Genomic DNA, 20,445 nt, shown 5'->3' on the forward strand with positions numbered 1-20,445 from the left:
TCTGATTCACAGCCAAACAAACCAAAAGCCTCAAGGAGATCAAAGTATCAGCAACTTATTGCACCCATTTGGGAAAAAATGGTGCGTATTGAAAAGGGAAAAAAAGGTCGTGGAGTGATTTTTCTTCCGAGCGATCCGAATGCGCTGGTGCAAAAGCTTGAACTGAGCGTGGCTGCTTAGCATGCTGGAAATACAGGGTCGAGAAACGAGGCTGTAACTATATGCGATGAGCTGTTAAGACAAGGAGAGATAAATAAAGACCAATATAAATCGTTGATGAGGTACATTGATAAAATTATTTAAAAAAAAACAAATTTTTTTAAAAAAATGCTCATTGTAAATAATCGAAGATACGTGAAAAAGAACGTTGTTGGAGGAGGCGGCATTGTGAACACGATTAAAAATTTCATGAGAAGAGCAGTAGCTTCAAGAATGTCAAAAGCAACGGTGAATTTGCTTAAAAATGCTGCAAAAAGCGAAATTGGAAGAGAAGCGATTATGGTTGCCAACTCTGCAGGAAAAGAGTTAGCCTTTTCTGCCATCTCCACCGCCAAAGACGTGGCCATTGATAAAGGAAAGAAGGCGATTGAGAAAGTGTACGCTAAGACGGTGAAGCGAGATGGTGTAAGTAATCCTATGGAAGAATTGTATAAAAAAATGTTTGGTTTGTCCATTCACAGGAAGAAAATGAAAAAAAAGAATGCGATCAGAGTTCAAGACCTTGTAAAAATGGGAAACGGTATGAAGATTGTGTAAACCGTTGTAAAATGTGTAAACAATTGCAAATTTTGTAAATTTTGTAAAATTGTGTGTGGACTGTTTTTAAATTGTGTAAAATGTGTAAATTGCGAAATTGTGTAAGCGTGTAAAATGAATTACAAAAATTTAATTTTCAAATAAAAAATGATAAATACCGACAGATTAAGAGTTACCGAAAATCCAGAAATCGACATTGGTATTGAAAAACTTGATTTTTTTGAGTACATTCTCACAAATCTCGATTTAAATTCTTCAGGTACGGTTATTTTTGAAATTGACTCCCAATCGATTCAAACAGTGCCATCAGAGGCTTACATCCTCATCAAAAGAATTTAAAAAAAAAGTGATGGCACTTTTTACGAAGCAACAGACAAGATTGCACTGGTGAACAATGCCTTGATGTATTTGTTTAACGATGTCACTTATGACTTGTCAGGAGAGCAAGTGGAGAGAGTCATTTATTCAGATCATGGAACAACCATGCTTGGAATGTTGAAATACCCTTATGGTTTTCAGCTTTTAGATGGCTTGAAGCGATTATGGTAAATGAACACGTCAAATCTTGTCGGAAATTCAGGATTCAACGTCAGACGAGACCACTTGTTTGCGGACACTACATCCGTGGGAGCTTTTTCATTTAGAATTCCTTTGAAGCACAGTTTTGGTTTTTGTGAAACATATGACAAAGTTGTTTATGGATTCAGACACACCATCACCTTTACAAAGAAAGAATGCGATGATGCTATTTACAGAGCGGAGAGCGTCAGTGCAGGAACGATCGACCTTAAAAAATTAAGACTTTATATGCCTCGCGTTGAATTGAATTTTTCGATGAAGAACGATTTCATGAATTTGATGGCTTAAAAGATACCCATTCAAGTGGCTTATAAATCAAACAAAGTCGAAAGGCAGAGCATTCAAGCAGGTCTTACAGAATTCACCTGGTCGCTTGGAAGAATCAAGGACAAAAGCATTCCAAGATTTATCATATTTGGACTTCAGCAGAATAAATCTTCCAGCCTAACTGTTAATCCATCTATATTTGACCATTGTGACGTCAGCAATATTTACGTGACCGTTAATGGAATAAAGTATCCAAATTACAATTACGACTTTAATTTTGGAGAAAAGAGAGTGGTTATGGCTCATGCAGATGCATTCTCTTTTGATGAAAAATATTATGGTACAAACGAACTTGTTTGCCATTCGGGGTTGTCCTTGCTTGAATATATAAAATTGTATCCGTTGTTCTTTGTTGATATCAGCAAGCAAAAAGAGAGAGTGACGTCAGAAACTGCTGAATTGGCGCTAAACCTTAAATTCCAAACAGCAACTCTTGCAAATACAGTCATTTTTGCAGTGATTATTTCCGACAAAGAGCTGAAGTTTGTTTCAGACGGAACAAATATGAATGCTGTTTATTAGGTTCTTTTTAAAAAAAAATTGAATTTGACTTGAAAAAAAAATCTTTCCATAATAAAAATTAGATATACAACATCGTATTTAAAAAATTTGCTGAAAGAAAATGGCGTCACCAAAACGGCAAACGATTTAATTACGTTGATCATTCTAGCGGTTGAAAATAATTTGATCAGTAAAGATGTGATTTTGGAAAGAGCAAAAGAAAAGGGACATGCTAGAAGAAAGAGAATATATGAAATAAAAGAAAAAAAACCAACCGATCTTAAATATGAATGGATTGGTTTGGTTAAGAAAAAGCCTATAACTGTGAGAACAACCAACGTTGAAACGGGTGAGGTCATTGAATACAAGTCTCTTTACAAAGCGATGGCAGGGACTGGGCGTGGATGGAGATATTTAGAACGTCGAGATGGAAAGGTGGATAATGGAACCAAGATCGAATTTCTAAATTCTGAAAAACTTGAAAACCGTAAAAAACAGCAAAGTCAAAATTGAAAATATTTTTTAACTTTTGTTTTGTTAAAAAATTGATCAACGCGCTCGACATTAATTTTGAAAAACGGTTAAGTCAGAAAACGTGCAGAAATAATCTTTTTAAATGAATGCAATTAATGCGTTAAAAGATCTTTTTAGAGAATTGAAAAACGGCTAAGTCTAAAATTTAAAAATTTTTTAACAAGAAATTTAAAAAAATTTTTTAACAAGAAATTTAAAAAAATTTTTTAACAAGAAATTTAAAAAAATTTTTTAACAAGAAATTTAAAAAAATTTTTTAACAAGAAATTTAAAAAAATTTTTTAACAAGAAATTTAAAAAAATTTTTTAACAAGAAATTTAAAAAAATTTTTTAACAAGAAATTTAAAAAAATTTTTTAACAAGAAATTTAAAAAAATTTTTTAACAAGAAATTTAAAAAAATTTTTTAACAAGAAATTTAAAAAAAATTTTTAACAAGAAATTTAAAAAAATTGAATTTGACTTAAGGAAAATCTTGGCATATGTAAAATGGAAAACGAAGAATCGAAAAAATTAATCGCCAAAGAACAAAAAATTGAAAATGACTTTAAAAAAAAAAATATCTTTCCGTAACAAAAATGAAAGATAAAACTGTTGCCAAAGAGTGAAAAATTGAAAATGACTTAAAAAAAAATTTTCCCATAATAAAAATGGAAAGTAAAACATTGAAAGATAAAAAAAGTCACGTTAAAAGAATTACGAAATGATGCCACCTGTCGTTGTAAGACCTGTCATTGCTCTGAAACCATCCATAATTCCACCAAGACCTGTCATTGCTCCGAGAGATCTGTTAAAACTTCCTCTTGCTCCATAACCAGCTCATTTGCAAAATCCTGCTTTTCAAAGACCTGTCATCGCTTCAAATTATATCCTTGACGAGCCTGTTACCGATTCAACGCCTGCACTTGCTTCTAGTTTGTTTTCAAGGTTTATGATGACTGCCATAAATGCGGTTACCGATGGTTTTAACCGCGTGCATGAGTTCTTTGATCCAATCAATCCAAAGGTTGTGAAGAATGCAGTTAGTGATGTAAGAAATGGAGTTGAAAAAAGAATAGAGTCTCTCAAAGACATTATATTCAGCAAACCGCAAATAAAGTTTGAATTGTCCAATCATACATTGGGTATGGTTGTTAGGCAATTTTCATACAACGTTGAAGGAAGTTATCAAGACATCTTTGCCTTTTTAGACTTGGTAAAAGAGCCAGCGATAGAAACCATGGGTAAATACAGAAATACAAAAGTGCGAATTTTTTTAAAATGTGAAATAAAATGTATAAGCATTATTACTGGTGAATAAACCAATCGAATTGTTACTTTTTCATCCAACACTAAAATTGTGTTAGAGGCGAAGATTTTGGAAGAATTGTTCGAAACAATTAAAGAAAAAATCCTTAAAAGTGAAACCATTTACAATAAGATGGGCTCAAATTGCAGAGTGTCTAAAATTTTAAAGAATGGACATTAACTTTATTAATTACAACCCCCTCAGCGCTTCGTCACACATCCAGCTGGCCAGTGACATTAAAAACAAAAAGGCAATTGTCAATATGGAAAACAAAACAGACAAAGAAAAGCTTCACAAGCATCAGCCTTACGGTTATGACCGCATCTCGGTCTGAATCGAACTTCCTGAAAAACGTACAACCATTTAGTTTACCAATAAAAACAAGTTGATGAGGGTTCCGTTTGTGGGGTATGCCGACTTTGAAAGTTCCATCAAGCCGATTAATTCAGATGGCGAGTACGATAATAAAAAGTCTTACACCAAGCAATACCAAACGCACGCTACAAGCTCCTTGTGTTATTACATCAAACGCTTCGACGAAACCGTTTATGAAGGAGAGCCTGTCACTGTCGTATTACTTAAATACGATAAAATTAAATTTGCTTTTTTACTTATAAGAAAGCTTGCTAAGAATTGTCTTTATTCTTTGTAAGAGAAAAAAGTAACAAAACGCTCGTTTTTATGTAATAACTAAAAGGAGGCGTAAGAGGCTTGAATGACTGCGCGATTGCGCGCAACCTTCCCCCGCCCAACATTAATTTTTAACTAAAAGTTCAATGTCATCTTCATTGCAAAATTTCACTTGAATAACCTTTTTGTCCATTGTTTCATATGAGGTTTCCAATTAAAATAGCTTGTTTATAGGTCGTTCGATGATAATTGGTTTTCCATTATTAACGTACCTAACTTCTGCTGCTCGAATTTGCTTGTCATGTGATTTGATTAATTTCTGTACTATTCCTGTTTTCCACGAACCGCGTTTAGCATATGGGTCATGAATTAATACAAAGTCATTTGACGCAATTTGATTTGTGCCATTTCTTTTTCTATGTTTATGATGTTCTCTTAGCTCTGTGAGGTACTCTTCTCGCCATCGCTTCCAATAATGATTTTGTACACTCTCAATATATTTACTACGTGCATTTAAAGTGTACTCTATAAGGTCTTCTTTGATTGCTTTAAAGTTCATTGTTCTACCATACAACATGTGATTCAATGTTAATGGGGTGTCTCCAGGTATTTTGTATGTAAATGTAATTGGGCGATTATTAATAACGGCTTCAATTTTGGCTAATATGGTAAGAAGTTCTTCGTATGTAAGGCGGGCATTTGCAATTATTTTGCGGAGGCAACGTTTGGTCGAAGCAACAAGTCTTTTGAAGAACCCTCCCCACCAGGGCGCAGCGGCAGCGTTAAAATGCCATGATAAACCACAAGATGAAATGAAATCTTGAGTAATTTTAGATGTGAATTGTGAGGCGTTATCAGAAATGATTTTAGTAGGCGCGCCTAGTTTTGCTAGAAACCGTTGTAAACTTCGTACACAAGATTCAGCTGAAAAATCTGGAATGAGATCTAAAAACAAAGAGCGTGTAGAACAGCAAGTATATAAAAAAATCCAAACTTTATACAAATTATTGCCCTAAAAAATATTCTTAACGTATAATGGGCCTGCGTAGTCAACACCTGTAAATTTAAAGGCGTGATCATCATTAAGCCTGCTTAAGTCCTTCGAAACTCTTGCACAATTAGCATCTTCGAATAAGCCTTTTAATATAATTTCTAGCTTTCGGTACCCAATACATACTACGTAACTGGTTTAAAGTTTCTTTAACTCCATTATGCATGACTAATGAGTGATGATAGTAAATAAATAAGTTCGTAAATTCTGAATCACGCGGTAAGAGGATAGGATGTTTCATAAGAGGATAAGATGTCGAATCTAAAGTAGACAAATTTAAATCTTCTTTTGCTTTCTTCTTCCTTAGGTTCTTTATGAATCTCATTACTAAAGCTGTAGTACGCAATAAACCTAAATAGTTGTTAAACCTTTTGATGTCAATAATATCTAAATTAATAGGAATGTCGTTTGTAATCACGTTGGTTAGATATTCGTCTAACATAATCATATGTTGACTTGTTAATTCAAATTTCGGCCAATCTTTAGGATTACTATGTAAAAATGAAGGTCCATTAAACCAAAACCTGTAATTATGTAATTTTGCTACAGTTGTACCTCTTGATAGTATATCTGCTGGGTTGCTTTCAGAGTCAACATATTTCCAGTATGAAATGTTAAAAGTATTTCGAATTTTTTGTACACGTTTTTGAATAAAGGGATGATAACTTTTTTTACTGTTATTAATCCAATGCAAAACAATAGTAGAATCAGTCCAGCAAACAACTTCTTTAAAATTAAATATTGGAAAAAGGTCTTTTAAAGTAATAGACATAGTTTCTGCTAGTAACAACGCAGCCCTTAATTCTAGACGAGGAACAGTACTTTTCTTAACTTTAGCAATTCTAGATTTTGCTGTAATTAGTGAACAGTGGTATTGTTTATCAATAAAAGAATATAATAAAAAGAGACAACAGCCGTAAGCATTAAGGCTGGCATCGCTAAACCCATGTAATGAAATGTTCAGAACTAGACTATTAGAATGATTAATGTACCACCTTGGAATAACGATGTTTTGAGAGAAACGGAAATCATCAACAATGGTTTGCCACGCTATTAACAAATTACCCTCATGCTTAGTGTCCCATCCTATTTTGTTCAAACATATTTGCTGAAAAAAGATTTTGCACCGTACTATTACCGGATTTATCATACCGAGCGGATCAAAAATGCTAGCTATGAATCGTAATATTTCCCGTTCCGTTGGGGTGGTCTTCGTATCGGTTAACTTTGATAAATCAAATGTTATAATGTCACTTTCTTTGATCCAGTTTAAACCTAATACTTTGGTAGTGCTGCGAGGCTGAAAGCTTTGTTCATTTATTAAATTCTCTAATTCTTTACAGTTCGATTCAAATTTTCGTAGATTAAAACCTGCATCTTGGAGACGACATTTGGCTTTTTGATAAAATTCAAGTGCTGTGTTAATGCAATCAGCTCCTGTAATGAGATCATCTACGTGTAATGAGCTCATTAGTTTGTGAACAAAAATTGGATCATTGTCTAAGTATCTTTCAGCATGTGTGGTTAGTGTTGCTGAAAGGAGGAATGAAGATGATGTAACTCCGAATAGTACCCTACAAAGTCTGTATGAACTAATTTCTTTCATATTAATGTTGCCCCTATTAATGTCGTTGAAATCATTGAACTATAAAAACCGGACATAATCACGATCTAGATGAGATAATGCTATTTGTAGAAAGGCTTTTTCTATATCTGCTATACAGACAATCTTTTGTGCACGGAAACGTAATAAGACGCCATAAAGGGATGTTGTCAACAATGGTCCTGCGTACAGACATTCGTTTAAAGATGGACCTTCGGCTGAACTACTTGCATCAAAAACTATTCTTATTTTGCTTGTAATTTTATCCTCTCTTAAAACAGGTCGATGGGGTAAGTAGTGTACCTGGCCTAGATCTTTAGCATTTTCGATTACTGGCTCAATAACACCTTGTAAAAATTGATATTTTAAAATGTCATTATATGATTGGAGGAGTATCTCATTTTTACTTAGTTTTTTTTGTAAGTCATAATTGTCACAAATTGGATGGTGATCTATTTTAAATGGTAGCCTAACACTGTATTGCTTTCGGGTATTATTGTATTTAATTGTGTGGCGGAACCTATCAATAATCTCAAAGTTGGAATCATCAAATTCTCCAATTCCCCAAACTGACGCCATGGATTGCTTCACTAAAGACTCTGGAGAAGGAGATGATTCTACTAACATGACATGTGCAGTGTTAACACAACTACCTGACTCACTATTTTCAAATACTTTTTTAACAAAAATAGGACCACTTAGTAAAAATCCTAGTTTAGATTTTAAAGCAATAGGATCATTGTGGTGGCCTCTAATGGTTGTATTTTCTACAAATGACCAATAAAAGTCAGCTCCAATCAGAACATCTACTTTCATACTACTATTTCTCAAATTACTGTCTGCCAACTTAAGATTATGTAAGTGTCTATATTTTTCACTAGCGAGATTTATATATTGTCCTTCAAGAGGAGAACATGTATCTTTTACGTAGCAAACAATTCATATTGTGCGGCCGATTAGACATTTATTTCGTAAGTCAACTTTTTCTAAGATTTCTGTAGTATTGTTGTTACCAAATGTTTTTATACATATTTCTTTCGTACCTAATGATTTGACTTTTAACTTTGAATGTAACTCAGGTGATATATAACTTAACTGGGAGCAATTGTCAAAGAGTATTCTGCAATCATATAAATTGCCATCGTTGTCCAAGACTTGAGTTGATGCAGTTTGCAGTAAAACAGATTGATGACCTTCAGATGTAGCTTCTGCAACTGAAGTCAATTGTCCTTCAGATTGATTATGATGAGATTGATTTTGTAGGCTAGAATTCTGTATATCGATATATAATGCAACGTGATGATGACGTCCACATTTAAAACATTATATTTGAGATAAACACTGTTTACTTATGTGACCACTTCCTAAACATTTGAAACAAAGTTTTTTATCACTGATGATTTTCTTTCTTGATTGAATATTCGTAGCTGATCGACAAAATTGTGATTTGTGTGGCTAGTCACAAGATAAACATTTATTTAGTTTTTGGAGATCTCCTGGATTGTTCCTTTCAAAATAGGAAGCTTGACCTGTATTATTTGAATAGGAATTGTACCGATGTGTTATCCTGTTAAATGAATTATATGAATGAACTCGATTTGATTCTCTATTATTTGTACTAGTGCGAAATGTTTCCGTAGTAATAAATCTATCTGATTTATCTAATGAGTTAGTTAATGCTTGTTCTCGCGCACGCAATTCAGACTTTAGAAGATCAACTAATAACTTAACATCCCAGCTATCATTGTTATTAAAATGACGGTCGACAATTAATGTTAGTTCTTCTGGTATCTTTTCCAAAATTACTGGGATAAGGAGAGGTCCGTACATATCACTACTAATACCCAGATTCTCGAGACTTCTTACTTGTATTTCTAAGCTGTCAAAAAATTCCATTAACTTTTCAATTTTACTAATATTATGAATTTTCTCTAATGACAAGAGCTTACGCATATGTGATGATATAAGAGCTTGCTTATTGTCATGTCGTCGTTTAAGTATTTCTAATGCAGCTTTGTAATTTTCGTTTGTCAAGGCGAGTCCAGTTATAGAGGCTAGGGCAGGTCCCTGAAGTAAGTTGCGTAAGTAAGTCATTTTTTGGATGTCAGATAGATCATTATTATGTTCGATAGCGCAATTAAAATTCTCTATAAAAGTTACCCAGTTTTCTGGTCTGCCATCAAATGGTTCTAGTTTTAACAAAGGAAGTTTGATTGTTTTACTTTTAGAATTGCTTGATAAACTTAAAGAATCGATCTTGGGATCGTGTTTTTTTAAATGCCTGTTATTTATTGAAAGCTCGTTCTTACATAAGAGTGTAAATTCTGTGGATGATTCTGCGTCATGCTGTAGTTCATCATCATCTTCAATAAGCAAGGAAATTTCTTCATCCAATTGAATAACCTTAGTGAATTTCTCATTAATAGTGTCGCGAATATCGATTAAAATTTGCTATTGGTTTTCGTCATTATTAGATAGAATTTCGGATGATTTTTCGAAAAGTTTACTTAATAATTTTATATTAACCGTTCTAAATCTACGTTTTGATTGCAGGTTTGACATTTTGCCAAAATTAACAAACTTTATAACTCAATAATAATAATAATCTAGTATCTGAACTGACTGGAGCGTGACGTGAATTTAATAATCAATCACGAGCATTTGCAAATCGAAATGGCTCTTTATATACAACTAACTGTGTAATGGCAAATCAAATGACTTATAAAGGTTATTTAAATAGGTAAAAATGTCGCCTTAATGCTTTGAATTTTTTCACTTTTTTTTTTGTTTTTTGGCGCTACGAATTAATCACTGCAAAATAATTCAAACTATCTTTTAATCGAAGCGACGTTAGATGCAATTAAAAAATCAATCAAGCAGAACACTGTTCACAAATTGTCTAAAATCCCAAACGGCACTTAAAAAAAGGAAGAATAAAAATAAACGTAACTTATCGTTTTTTATCTTTGTCATCCGTGCTTTATTCAAAGATATCTCTCCGTGGGCTCCATGTCGTATTACTTAAATACGATAAAATTAAATTTGCTTTTTTACTTATAAGAAAGCTTGCTAAGAATTGTCTTTATTCTTTGTAAGAGAAAGAAGTAACAAAACGCTCGTTTTTATATAGTAACTAAAAGGAGGCGTAAGAGGCTTGAATGACTGCGCGATTGCGCGCAACAGTCACGTACACAGCAGAAAGCGACAATGAAGACGTTGTACAAAAATTTGTAAACATGCTTGAAATAGACTTTAGAAAGATTTTCAACAAAATTGATATTAAAAAAGAAATGGTTACGACTCATGAAAATGAAAAGGATTTCAATGATGCAACAGACTGTCACATTTGCGGAGAAGCTTTAGAAAATGTCAAAGTGAAAGACCACTGCCACATCAATGACGAGATGACGATTTATCGACAGCTTTAAATTCATGAGCTCTAGTCCGGACAGTTTGGCTAAAAATCTGACTAAAGACCAAAGTAAAAACGTTGCTAAATATTACTCCGGAAAGCAGTTTGGTTTATTGCGAAGAAAAGGCGTTTACCCTTACGAATGGGGAAGACTCAATTAAAAAGTTTTCAGAAACAAAATTTCCTCCAATAGAAGCGTTCTTCTCCAAGCTCATCAACGATGGAATAAGCCCTGAAGAACATCCATATGCTAAAATGGTCTACACCGAATTTGGCTGTGAAATGTTCAGAGATTACCACGATCTTTACAACATTTCTGATGTGCTAATGCTAGCAGATGTCTATAAAAATTTCAGGGATGTGTGCAGTGAATATAACTGGCTCGACCCCGCTTGGTACTAGACTTCTCCTGCACTAGCCTGGGACGCTTGTTTAAAAATGACTGGAGTGAAATTAGAGCTTCTAAGCGATCCAGACATGCTGCTCATGTTTAAAAAAGGAATACGCGGAGGAATCAGCTTGATTTCAAACCGGCTTGCAACTTCGAATATTAAATACATGGGCGATTCGCATGACCATACCAAAGTGTCTAAATTCATCCAGTACTTGGGCGTTAACAATTTATACGGATGGGCAATGAACAAACCTCTTCCCACTAACGGTTTTGAATGGATAACTGACGACGAGCTTTTAAATTGGAAATCTATGCCGTGTATTTTAGAATTCGCTTTAGATTACCCTAAAAATCTTCACGACGAGCACAACGATTACCCTCTTGCTCCTGAAAAAATGACTATCAATAAAGTAGAAAAGCTCGTACCAAATTTCAGCAACAAAGAAAAATACGTCGTCTGTCATGAAAACCTTAAACTGTATGAGCGATTTGGACTGGTCATTACAAAAGTGCACAGAGGCATTAAATTTGAGGAACGGAATTGGATGAAAACTTACATCGACCGCAACACCGATTTAAGAACAAAAGCAACGAACAACTTTGAAAAGAAATTCTTCAAACTCATTAACAGTTCAGTCTTTGGAAAAACAATTGAAAATATTGAAAAGCATGTAGACGTCAGACTGGTCACAAAAAGGAAAGAAGCTAATAAATTTGCCTCCAAGAGTAATTTCGAGCGATACACAAGATTCGATGAAAACTTAATCGCCGTGCACATGAAAAAAACAAAACTCTTTTAACAACAAACCCATTTATTTAGGAATGTGCATTTTAGACATAAGCAAGACGTTAATGTTTTAACTCCATTACGACAACATCACACCGAAATATAATACCGCGCAAAACTCCTCATGACTGATACAGACTCACTCATTTACGATATAGAAACAGAAGACTTTTACGAAGACAATGCTGGTGACGTCGAAAGCAAATTTGACACGAGCGAGTTTAATAAAAACCATCCTGCCATTCAAAACGTCGGTTTCAAGGCAGGCGTTAACAAAAAGGTCATCGGAATGTTCAAAGACAAAACCGGAGGAAAAAAAAGTAAAGAATTTGTCGGACTGCGGCCTACACTCTGCTCTTACAAGATCTATAAAGAAAAAGTGGAACACAAAAGATGTAAAAGGGTCAATAAAAAGGTCATCGAGAAAAAAATAAAACACGAAGATTACAAAGACTACTTAATGAATAGAAAAGAAAAGTTCGCAACCATGATCGTCATCCGATCTCATTTACACGACATTTACAACGAAGAAATTAACAAGTTCGCACTCAGCGCCGCCGATGATAAAAGAAACATTTTACAAAACGGAATTCGCACGCTCGCTACAGGACATTACACATTGCAACCACAATAATTTTACCTCCACTTTTTAATGCATCAGTTAGCTTACAAAATAAAAAACAATGTAAAATGATCAATGTCGAAGGAATTGAATTGCCTAACGAGGCTTTAACCAATTTTCAACTCATAAAGACTGCAAACATTTTAAAAATAAAAAAATTTAAAGGGGTTTTTGTTAGAGACGAATTACCGAAAAAACAAAAAGAAAAGCGTGCGGAATTGTTAACACTGGGGATTCAAGCACAAACGGTTTTCATTGGGTCTGTTGGTACAAAGACAACGATAAACTTCCGACTTCGACTTCGACTCTTATGTTTAGCCTCCTCTTGTCGAGCTCGTAAACTATTCAAAAAGCCCCGTCTTTTATAACAGCGAAATGGTTCAATTTGGCGACACTTCTTATTGCGGTCACTTGTGTCTTTACGTTTTAAAAAAATTGGATGAAGGAAACGACTTTCAAAGCGTCGTCAATACTTTGTGGTGATAGAAAAATTTTTTAAAAATAAAGTTTTTTAAAAATAATGCTCAAAGTTGAAACTCATGTTTTACAAGACGGAAGGACATTATCACAACAAACCAAGAAACCAACAAAATAAACAAAAAAAGGCAAAGTCGCACTCAACTCTGACGGCGATAAAAGAAACATTTTAGAGGACGGAATCAGATCCAAAAAGTCAGCACGCATATCAAAAATAAAAAAAATGTAACGAAAAAATGAAAATGCGCCAGAACCCGCATTTCCTAGTAGTGACCATCATTCGGACTGCTACTTTTGCATGAAAAATATAACAGGCCATACTTATTTAACTTTAACGACCTCATAATACAAACAAACAGACAAAAATTGCTTGTTAAAAACGCCGCTCTCACACTGTAAATGGTCTATCACTATTCTAAAAAACAGCATTTGCACCACTTAATAAGAAACCTTTTCAAAAGGCAAAAAAGTACGAAACTTTTCGTTGATCATAGCATTTGGCAATCCAAGTATCAGCTTAGGATCTGAGTTTAAAAACAATAATATCAACTAAGTTTAGGTTCCTCCTCTTTTAAGTTCGAATCAAATAATCAAAAAAATCCACTCTTTGCAGTATCCTAAACTAATCATTTTCTTATTATTGTAAAATGGCGACCATGTAAAGTTTACAACCCCCTCTGTTTGAGGGTATTGCCAATTTCACATGGTCTTAAAATATAAACATTAAAAAGTTTTTTTAATAAATTAGAATATTGCAGATAAATTTTAGTTTCCCCAAAAACAATATCATTTTATTTGGTCACTTTTCTATGGTGACAATTTAAATATATCAACAAATGCAGCTCTTCTATTTTCTATAAACTGCTTAATTTCGATACTAATTATCTCAAAATAAAGCTGAGGTAGATTAGCCACATTGTTGCATAACACCATCCATTTAATGTTCAAAAATGGAGAAAAGTTTTGCTACTCATTTTAAAAATTTTTTTGTTTTGTTTATTATTTTTATCTTAATTGTTTTTATTGTTTCGATTTATATTTTTTGCATCATCATGGTACATATATCCCATCATCAGTTAATTTGAAAAAAATACGTTTCAATCATTTAGAACAGATTATGGCTTTAACTAGATTTTGGTTCTCAACTTTGTCCTCCTGAATAAAAACAACCCAAGTTTTTACATTTAAGATGCAGGGTTTGAAAATTTTATTAAAGTTACTATAATCTCAGTCCCGTGCCAATAACAATCCGCCATTCTTATTGTTGTTACTTATACAGAGAGATTGAGCTTGGTTCAATCAAGGTTATTCTAATAGTTTAGAAAAATAGGGTTTAATTGCAGTAATAAGTATTTTTCTGATCCATATTTTAGCCAAAAATATTATTTTCAAACACGTCTCTGAAAATAATATAAAACAAGAAAACCGAAAAACTTTAAAATTGAAAAATCTTACGGAGATTTTTTTTTAAATTTTGCAAGCTCGTTTTCGACTCTATCAGCAACCTATTTTACTTCATTAATTGCTTTTGCTTGTACTGTTGCTGCTTCATCATAAATTGTGCTTTGTATAGCTGGATCCACAATGGCAATTACGGCTATTCTTTTATCTGTAAAATATTTATTTTTTTTAGAAACATCGTTTTGAATTCTTAATCCTTCAGTATGAACGGCGGATTTTATTTTTGTAACTATGTTGAAAATAAATTCTTAGACGTTTTTTTTGTATTGCTTTTTAATGAGCGAACTTTACGCGATTTTGCCAAGCAAATCTAAACTTGATACAGGAAACATTTGTTGCACATTTGATGCAATTGTATCAAAAGAATTTTACTTTGCATCACATCCTTTACAAAAGCGATAACATCATTTTCATTTGATGGAATTCGTTTTTCAATATTGTACGGAGTCAATTGAATTTTCACAAACTTCTTTTTTACATCCGGTTCTATGATCTCTATAACATTGATTTTATTGACGTTGCAATATGGCAGACAGTTGTTTTTAAAAGCCATCTGCATCTTGGGGAGCAAAATCTTCTCCAGTTTTTAGCATATTGTTTTTCCCAAAAAAAGAGGAAAATTGTGTTGGGCTGATTGGTTTCAGCCATTTTTAAAGCAGCGTTTTAAAAATGAAGCATATAAATTTTTGCTGTAGATTATAGATAGCGAACAGCTTGCGTTTAACATCTTAAAATGAATATCTCCAAGCGAGAGTTTTCATTTTTATCTCTTTCTGTTGCAGACAGTTTTCCAATAATACAATTTTGCGTGAGATGATTGACAGAGCAAGGATTGTTCGGCAATTTCCTTTTTCTTTCTTCCCGGTCCGTAGCAACATCAAGCCACCAAGGAAGTCAAATCAATTTAACTGATCTGAAACTGAATTGAATTTTAAACTGAAAATTTTAACTAAACTGAACCAAGTTAAAAAACCAAAATTAATTACTAAATCTGTTAAAAGTGTAAGCACGGTTTTATTTTTAATTTGGATGGAAAATTCGGAAACAACGGACTTCAGAAAAGAAATGCAGGAAGTTTTTTCATCATAACCTGCCGCAAATTCTATTTAGTTTTCGATTACATCAGAGCTTGAAATTTTCTAATGCAAAGTTTTGAACATATGAGCAATGCATGAAAACAGCTTTCGTCACCTATTTTTGTTAGATATTCTTCTCCATTTTTTTTTGAAGCATACAAATCGACGTTATTTGTACACATTAAAAACTACGGAATTACACAAGTATTGACATAAAAAAATGTTTTTGGGATTTCATCCACACAGATTTTTAAGTTTAGGGAGAATATCTAGGAAAATAAATTCTTTATCGACATCAAGTTTCCTGTTTAATCAACCGGCAAACTTATACTATTGCTTGTGTATTCAAACTTTCGATTTGAAAATACGAGCAATTGCAAAACACTAAGAAGTTCTTTCTGCTAATCCTGTAGTTTTTGAAATTATTGGTTGCTTTTCAGAGAGCTCTTTTTTATTCAATAATATTAACGACTTATGTTGCGAGTTAACTTTTTTGCGAATCTGCTTTTCAAATTCTATAATTTTTTTTCGACATGTAAATTTTTTCATCGTAGGAAAAGTTTTGCTATAAATGTTAGTTTTATTTAAAGTTTAAAACATTGTTGACCTAGAGGAGCCTGTAAATTATTTTTAATTATACTTAAATTTTTATAGAGCACACTGAGATTATAGAGGAATTTTTTAGAGGGTGAGTGAACATTTAGAAAAAGAGCCAGCCTTAAATAAGAGCTTGAAAGGTTTTAAATTCACCTAAATATTGCAAAACTTCCTTTAATTAAATTATGTGGAAGCAAATTTGTTAAGTGTAAGTTGACTTAATTTCCTTGAAATTTTGTAAATAGCTTCAGTGTTTTTTTACTAACGTCCCTAAGATATCATTGTAAAGAATATATTGGACGAGGAACTTTGGAAGAGGAGAGCTTTTATGAGAAAAGAAGATTTACATTTGAACGTTATGTTTGCGTTGAGTAAGCTACACTTCCATCAGAAGCCTATTAGTTTCAACAAGATCATGAAGAAATATAAGCATTTAGATTCACTTTTCTAGGTGATGTTTTCACATTTCCAAGTCATGTTTTTGTTCAAAAATGTTGGAAGAAAAAAAAGCCAGGTACGGTTGATGAAAAATAAATGTGTTTTTCTATCATTTACACGAATAAACTAAACTTCGCATAAAATTAATAAAATCACACTAAAATTCTCTAAATTAAATGTTTATATTAGGTGTACCAATAAGTTATCAATTATTACGTGGCAACAAAAAAAAATAATTTCATTACATTTAATTTTATTTTTCATCAATTATATAATATCCATCGTTATAAATGACCTTTTGCCAACTCGTTGGTAGAGTTTCAATTCCCCGTTAATAAAATTTAGTTTCTTTTAAAGAAAAATATTTTTCTGGGTGAGTTCAAACATCATCGACATTCTGAAATTTTTATTCTTTAGGTAATGTTCAATGGAACAGAATAAATAAAAATCAGATGGTGCTATGTTTGGAGAATATGGAGGATGTGGTAAAAACCCCCAGTTTAGCTGCCTCATTTTTTATTGGGTTAATTTTGCTACGTTCGACCGGCTATTATCATGTTGCATTATTACTCCTTTTCGGTTGAACAGACCTGTTTGTTTTACCAACAATTGGTTGTGCAATCTATCCACTTGTTAGCAAGTCAATTCTGCGGTATTTTAATCTCACGGTTTCAATAGTTCAAAATGGATTATGCCTCCATAGTTCCACCAAACGTACAATAACAATTTCTTTAAGTGTAAGGGATGGATTAGGATTGGGTATAGCACGTTGATTTGTTTAGTGCACTTGTTGGTGTTGTACAAGACCCATTTCTCGTCCCCAGTAACAATCCTTCATAAAAACGGCTCAATTCTTTGTCTTCACAAAAGAGATGTACGAATTGTACGCCGTTAATCTTTTTTCGTCTCAGACAATTGATGTGGGGTCCATATAACATCGCTGTAAACCTTCCCGATTTCTTGAAGATTCTTTGAACTGTTGACCAAGTAGCTTGATGAGTGTTTGCTATTTCCCGAATACTAAGTTTGGGATTCGTTTCCACCAATGTTGTTAAAGTATCAAAACTTATAGGGCGCCCATTTCGATCGCCATCAGACAAGTCAAAATCACCATTGGAAAATTTTTTAAACGAACATTAGCACTTATTGACCTTCAATACGTCTCCATACACATTACAAACTTTTTTTGTTGCGACTGTCGCTCTAACACCAGATCGAAAATGAAATGACGTAAATATTCTTCAGTAGGTTGATACTCCCCCATTTTACACCAGAGTAATAAAAACGTCTAAATTCACTTTAGTCACTTAATTCAAGATCAAAAATATTAAATTGTGCAATAAAACACGGCTGTATGCATTGACGCTCTGAGCTAGCCTGAAACAAATATTCCACACAATAAAAAATCGATTACTTATGGGTATCCCTGATAAAAGGTCGTCAAAGATGAAATTTATTGAAAAAAAAAACAAAGTTGGTTGATAAGTTAGAAATGTATGGAGATACTTTAGTTGTCAAAGTACAAACAGAAATTACCTTTACACTTTTCCCATTTAAGCGGAAGTTTGTTCGGGCTGGTTTTATATATTTCTGTCAAACGGATGGCAATACAATCCTAGAAAACCAATTTTTGAAATTTGTTGGAATAAAAATGTTTTGATATAAAAAGTTTTCCGAGTTGTGAGAGAAGTGTCAATAAGTAGACTAGGTTTGGTGAAAATGAAATAGTTCCAACTCAAATTCCTTTTTTAACACATTCGTTTGTGCAGCGTTATCTTGTAACAATATAAGATTTAATCTGCTGACTAATCTAGGCTGTTTTACTTTACAGTTTTTAATTGCTTTGTCCAGTTGGTTTCAATATAATTCTGTTACAATCAACAAGCCAGTTTCATGAAGTCACAAAAAATCACATCTGTACATATTGAGTCAAAATACAAAAAAAATTAAAAATAGGAAAGAAAATCGCCCCCCCCCCCCTTCTTCTTCCCCCAAATACCACAGCTGTTAACTTATAAATTGAGTTACAATATCACTATTACCATCGGAAGCGAAAATTAATTGCTTTTTGTTAATGTTCAGGGATTCATTAAAACCTGCATATTTTCCCAGGACTTAAAATTTTCTTTTATTTTTTATTTTTTTATCACAAAACAAGCACAGAAAATTCTCTCATTATGCTAATCTTTTTTAAGATTGATATGGATAAATACAGTTTGACATTTAGTATAAAGGTTTAAGATATTTATTATCTATAAACAATATTTTTGAAACTCATGCTTATATTTATTCAAGCTTATTGTCAAAACTAAAAAACTAAAATTTTAATGATTTGACTCACAACTGTAATTTAAACTTTCAAATTAAAAGCTAATACTTATAATATGTAATAATAGTTGATTGAAAAAAACACTTTTGATTTTGGTCAACCTCATGGCTCCTTTTTGAGATCAAAGTTACAAAACTAAGTTTATATTGTCTTCTGTGTTGTAACACTAGAATAACATGCATTTTCGCCCTAGTTCCACGTTCTTAAGTTACACAGCCCTACAAATTTTAACTTTTTTTAAACTTTAGAAATATTTGAATATTTTTCTTACATCATTTTACCGCTCATTTCAAATATGTTCTTATTTTTTTCTCTATCACCTAAATTTTTTAAAAAATTTATACTCTAAAATTTCCTTAGTTATATTAGTTTAAGCATAACATCACTCTGTAGAAAAAAATTATGAATAAAAAGTAACTAATGACAAATGTTTATTGATATCTCAAAATTGAAGTAATATATTATATATTCAAAATTAAATAAAGTTATGCATGAAAAGTTAAATATTTACGTTGAATATGAAGATACTGATTAAATTTTTTGAACATTTCTTTTCCTTTAATATATACCTTCAGGAATATCTAGGTACAACGTCCAGAAATGTTGTGCCATTATGCTATCGCTCTAAATGCATCGGTATTGGGTTTCCATTGTTTGAATGCCTGCTCGTCGCAAACTACTCCTAGTGTTTCTAGAAGAAGTTGGTTTGAAAATGCAGGAAATGAAGTTTCAGGAACATTCCAACTATGTATATACGGTAAGTGTATGTTTTTTAGATCAACCAAAAGAAAATATAGGACTCTGTTTGCTGCAGGAATATTGGTTGCTGTAAGGTGTCATTCAGTTTTCGAATAATATTGTTTAGTAAATCTGCCGTACCTTAGACAAAGGAAGCAGCACTGTCTTGTAAATCCAGGCGGTATTCTAAGCAGCATTCCTGTAGCTTTGAGGTCTCCAAATGAACCAGTTGCAACTTTCTTATTTAATTGAATTCATTAATACTTCGAAATCTTCATAAACTTTTTTTAATTGAATTGAATTTGCCATCAATAAAAAGACGCCAGCCAGAAGTATTGTATGACTGACCCATAAAAGAAAAGAGTCCCGACATTTTATGACAAAAGCGCAAGGGACCATCCACTGAGAAGTATACATTCAAACAAAAGTTTCTTTTTCAATTGTGTGATATTTTAAAACCTAGCTTTAGTATGTTGTTTTCATTACACCTGGATACAAGAAAATCTAATTTTTCCTTAGACAGGTTTAGATCTCTAATGCCGTCATTTACCTTCTTTTTGATTGAACTGTTTTGGTTCAGAATAAGCGCATGTGCAGTTGTAGTCTGGACCATTTGATGATGATCGACAGGGCAAATTTTTAGTCTGCTCCATTTTTTCTTCTTCTGAAACTGGCCGGTAGTCTTGATCCTTCAAATTATTATCTGGTTGACAGAGTACGATTTGCCTTGCTTTACTTGTCTTCTAGCTGAATCCAAATAGGGTAGTGTATTGATCGTTTATTTTTACCAAAAAAGCCGAAGATATTTACAATTCAAAAATGATACTCATCTAAATGATTACTTG

The 20,445-nt window shown here is 32.8% G+C and overlaps 3 protein-coding genes across 3 annotated transcripts in view; 1 reads left to right on the top strand and 2 right to left on the bottom strand.

The window, feature by feature from the left end:
• The window catches only part of LOC145184741 (large ribosomal subunit protein mL37-like), a 253,325-nt gene that overhangs the window by 19,665 nt on the left and 213,215 nt on the right, over positions 1 to 20,445 (top strand). The gene's annotated exons all lie outside the window — the stretch shown is intronic.
• Positions 4,830 to 7,272, bottom strand: LOC145188614 (uncharacterized). The gene is made up of 2 exons (XM_090094353.1): positions 5,793 to 7,272; positions 4,830 to 5,560 (listed from the first exon to the last, which is right to left on the bottom strand). The coding sequence occupies exons 1-2, from the start codon at positions 7,270 to 7,272 to the stop codon at positions 4,830 to 4,832; spliced, it is 2,211 nt and encodes a 736-aa protein (XP_089950479.1).
• Positions 7,312 to 8,085, bottom strand: LOC149886257 (uncharacterized). The gene has a single exon (XM_090094354.1). The coding sequence runs from the start codon at positions 8,083 to 8,085 to the stop codon at positions 7,312 to 7,314; it is 774 nt and encodes a 257-aa protein (XP_089950480.1).

This window comes from Hydra viridissima, unplaced genomic scaffold (genome assembly GCF_058129835.1).
Source record: "Hydra viridissima isolate aposymbiotic clone 2 unplaced genomic scaffold, HvirCarnegie_v1 scaffold_7, whole genome shotgun sequence".
In the NCBI taxonomy this organism is placed as follows: domain Eukaryota; kingdom Metazoa; phylum Cnidaria; class Hydrozoa; order Anthoathecata; family Hydridae; genus Hydra; species Hydra viridissima.

What these genes read in the sequence shown, in the direction of transcription:
- LOC145188614 (XM_090094353.1), bottom strand. Translation starts at nt 7,272, where the DNA reads ATGAAAGAAATTAGTTCATACAGACTTTGTAGGGTACTATTCGGAGTT. An exon ending in AACTTTAAACCAGTTACGTA is followed by an intron (nt 5,561 to 5,792) that starts GTATGTATTGGG and finishes CTTTGTTTTTAG; the next exon opens with ATCTCATTCCAGATTTTTCA.
- LOC149886257 (XM_090094354.1), bottom strand. Translation starts at nt 8,085, where the DNA reads ATGAAAGTAGATGTTCTGATTGGAGCTGACTTTTATTGGTCATTTGTA.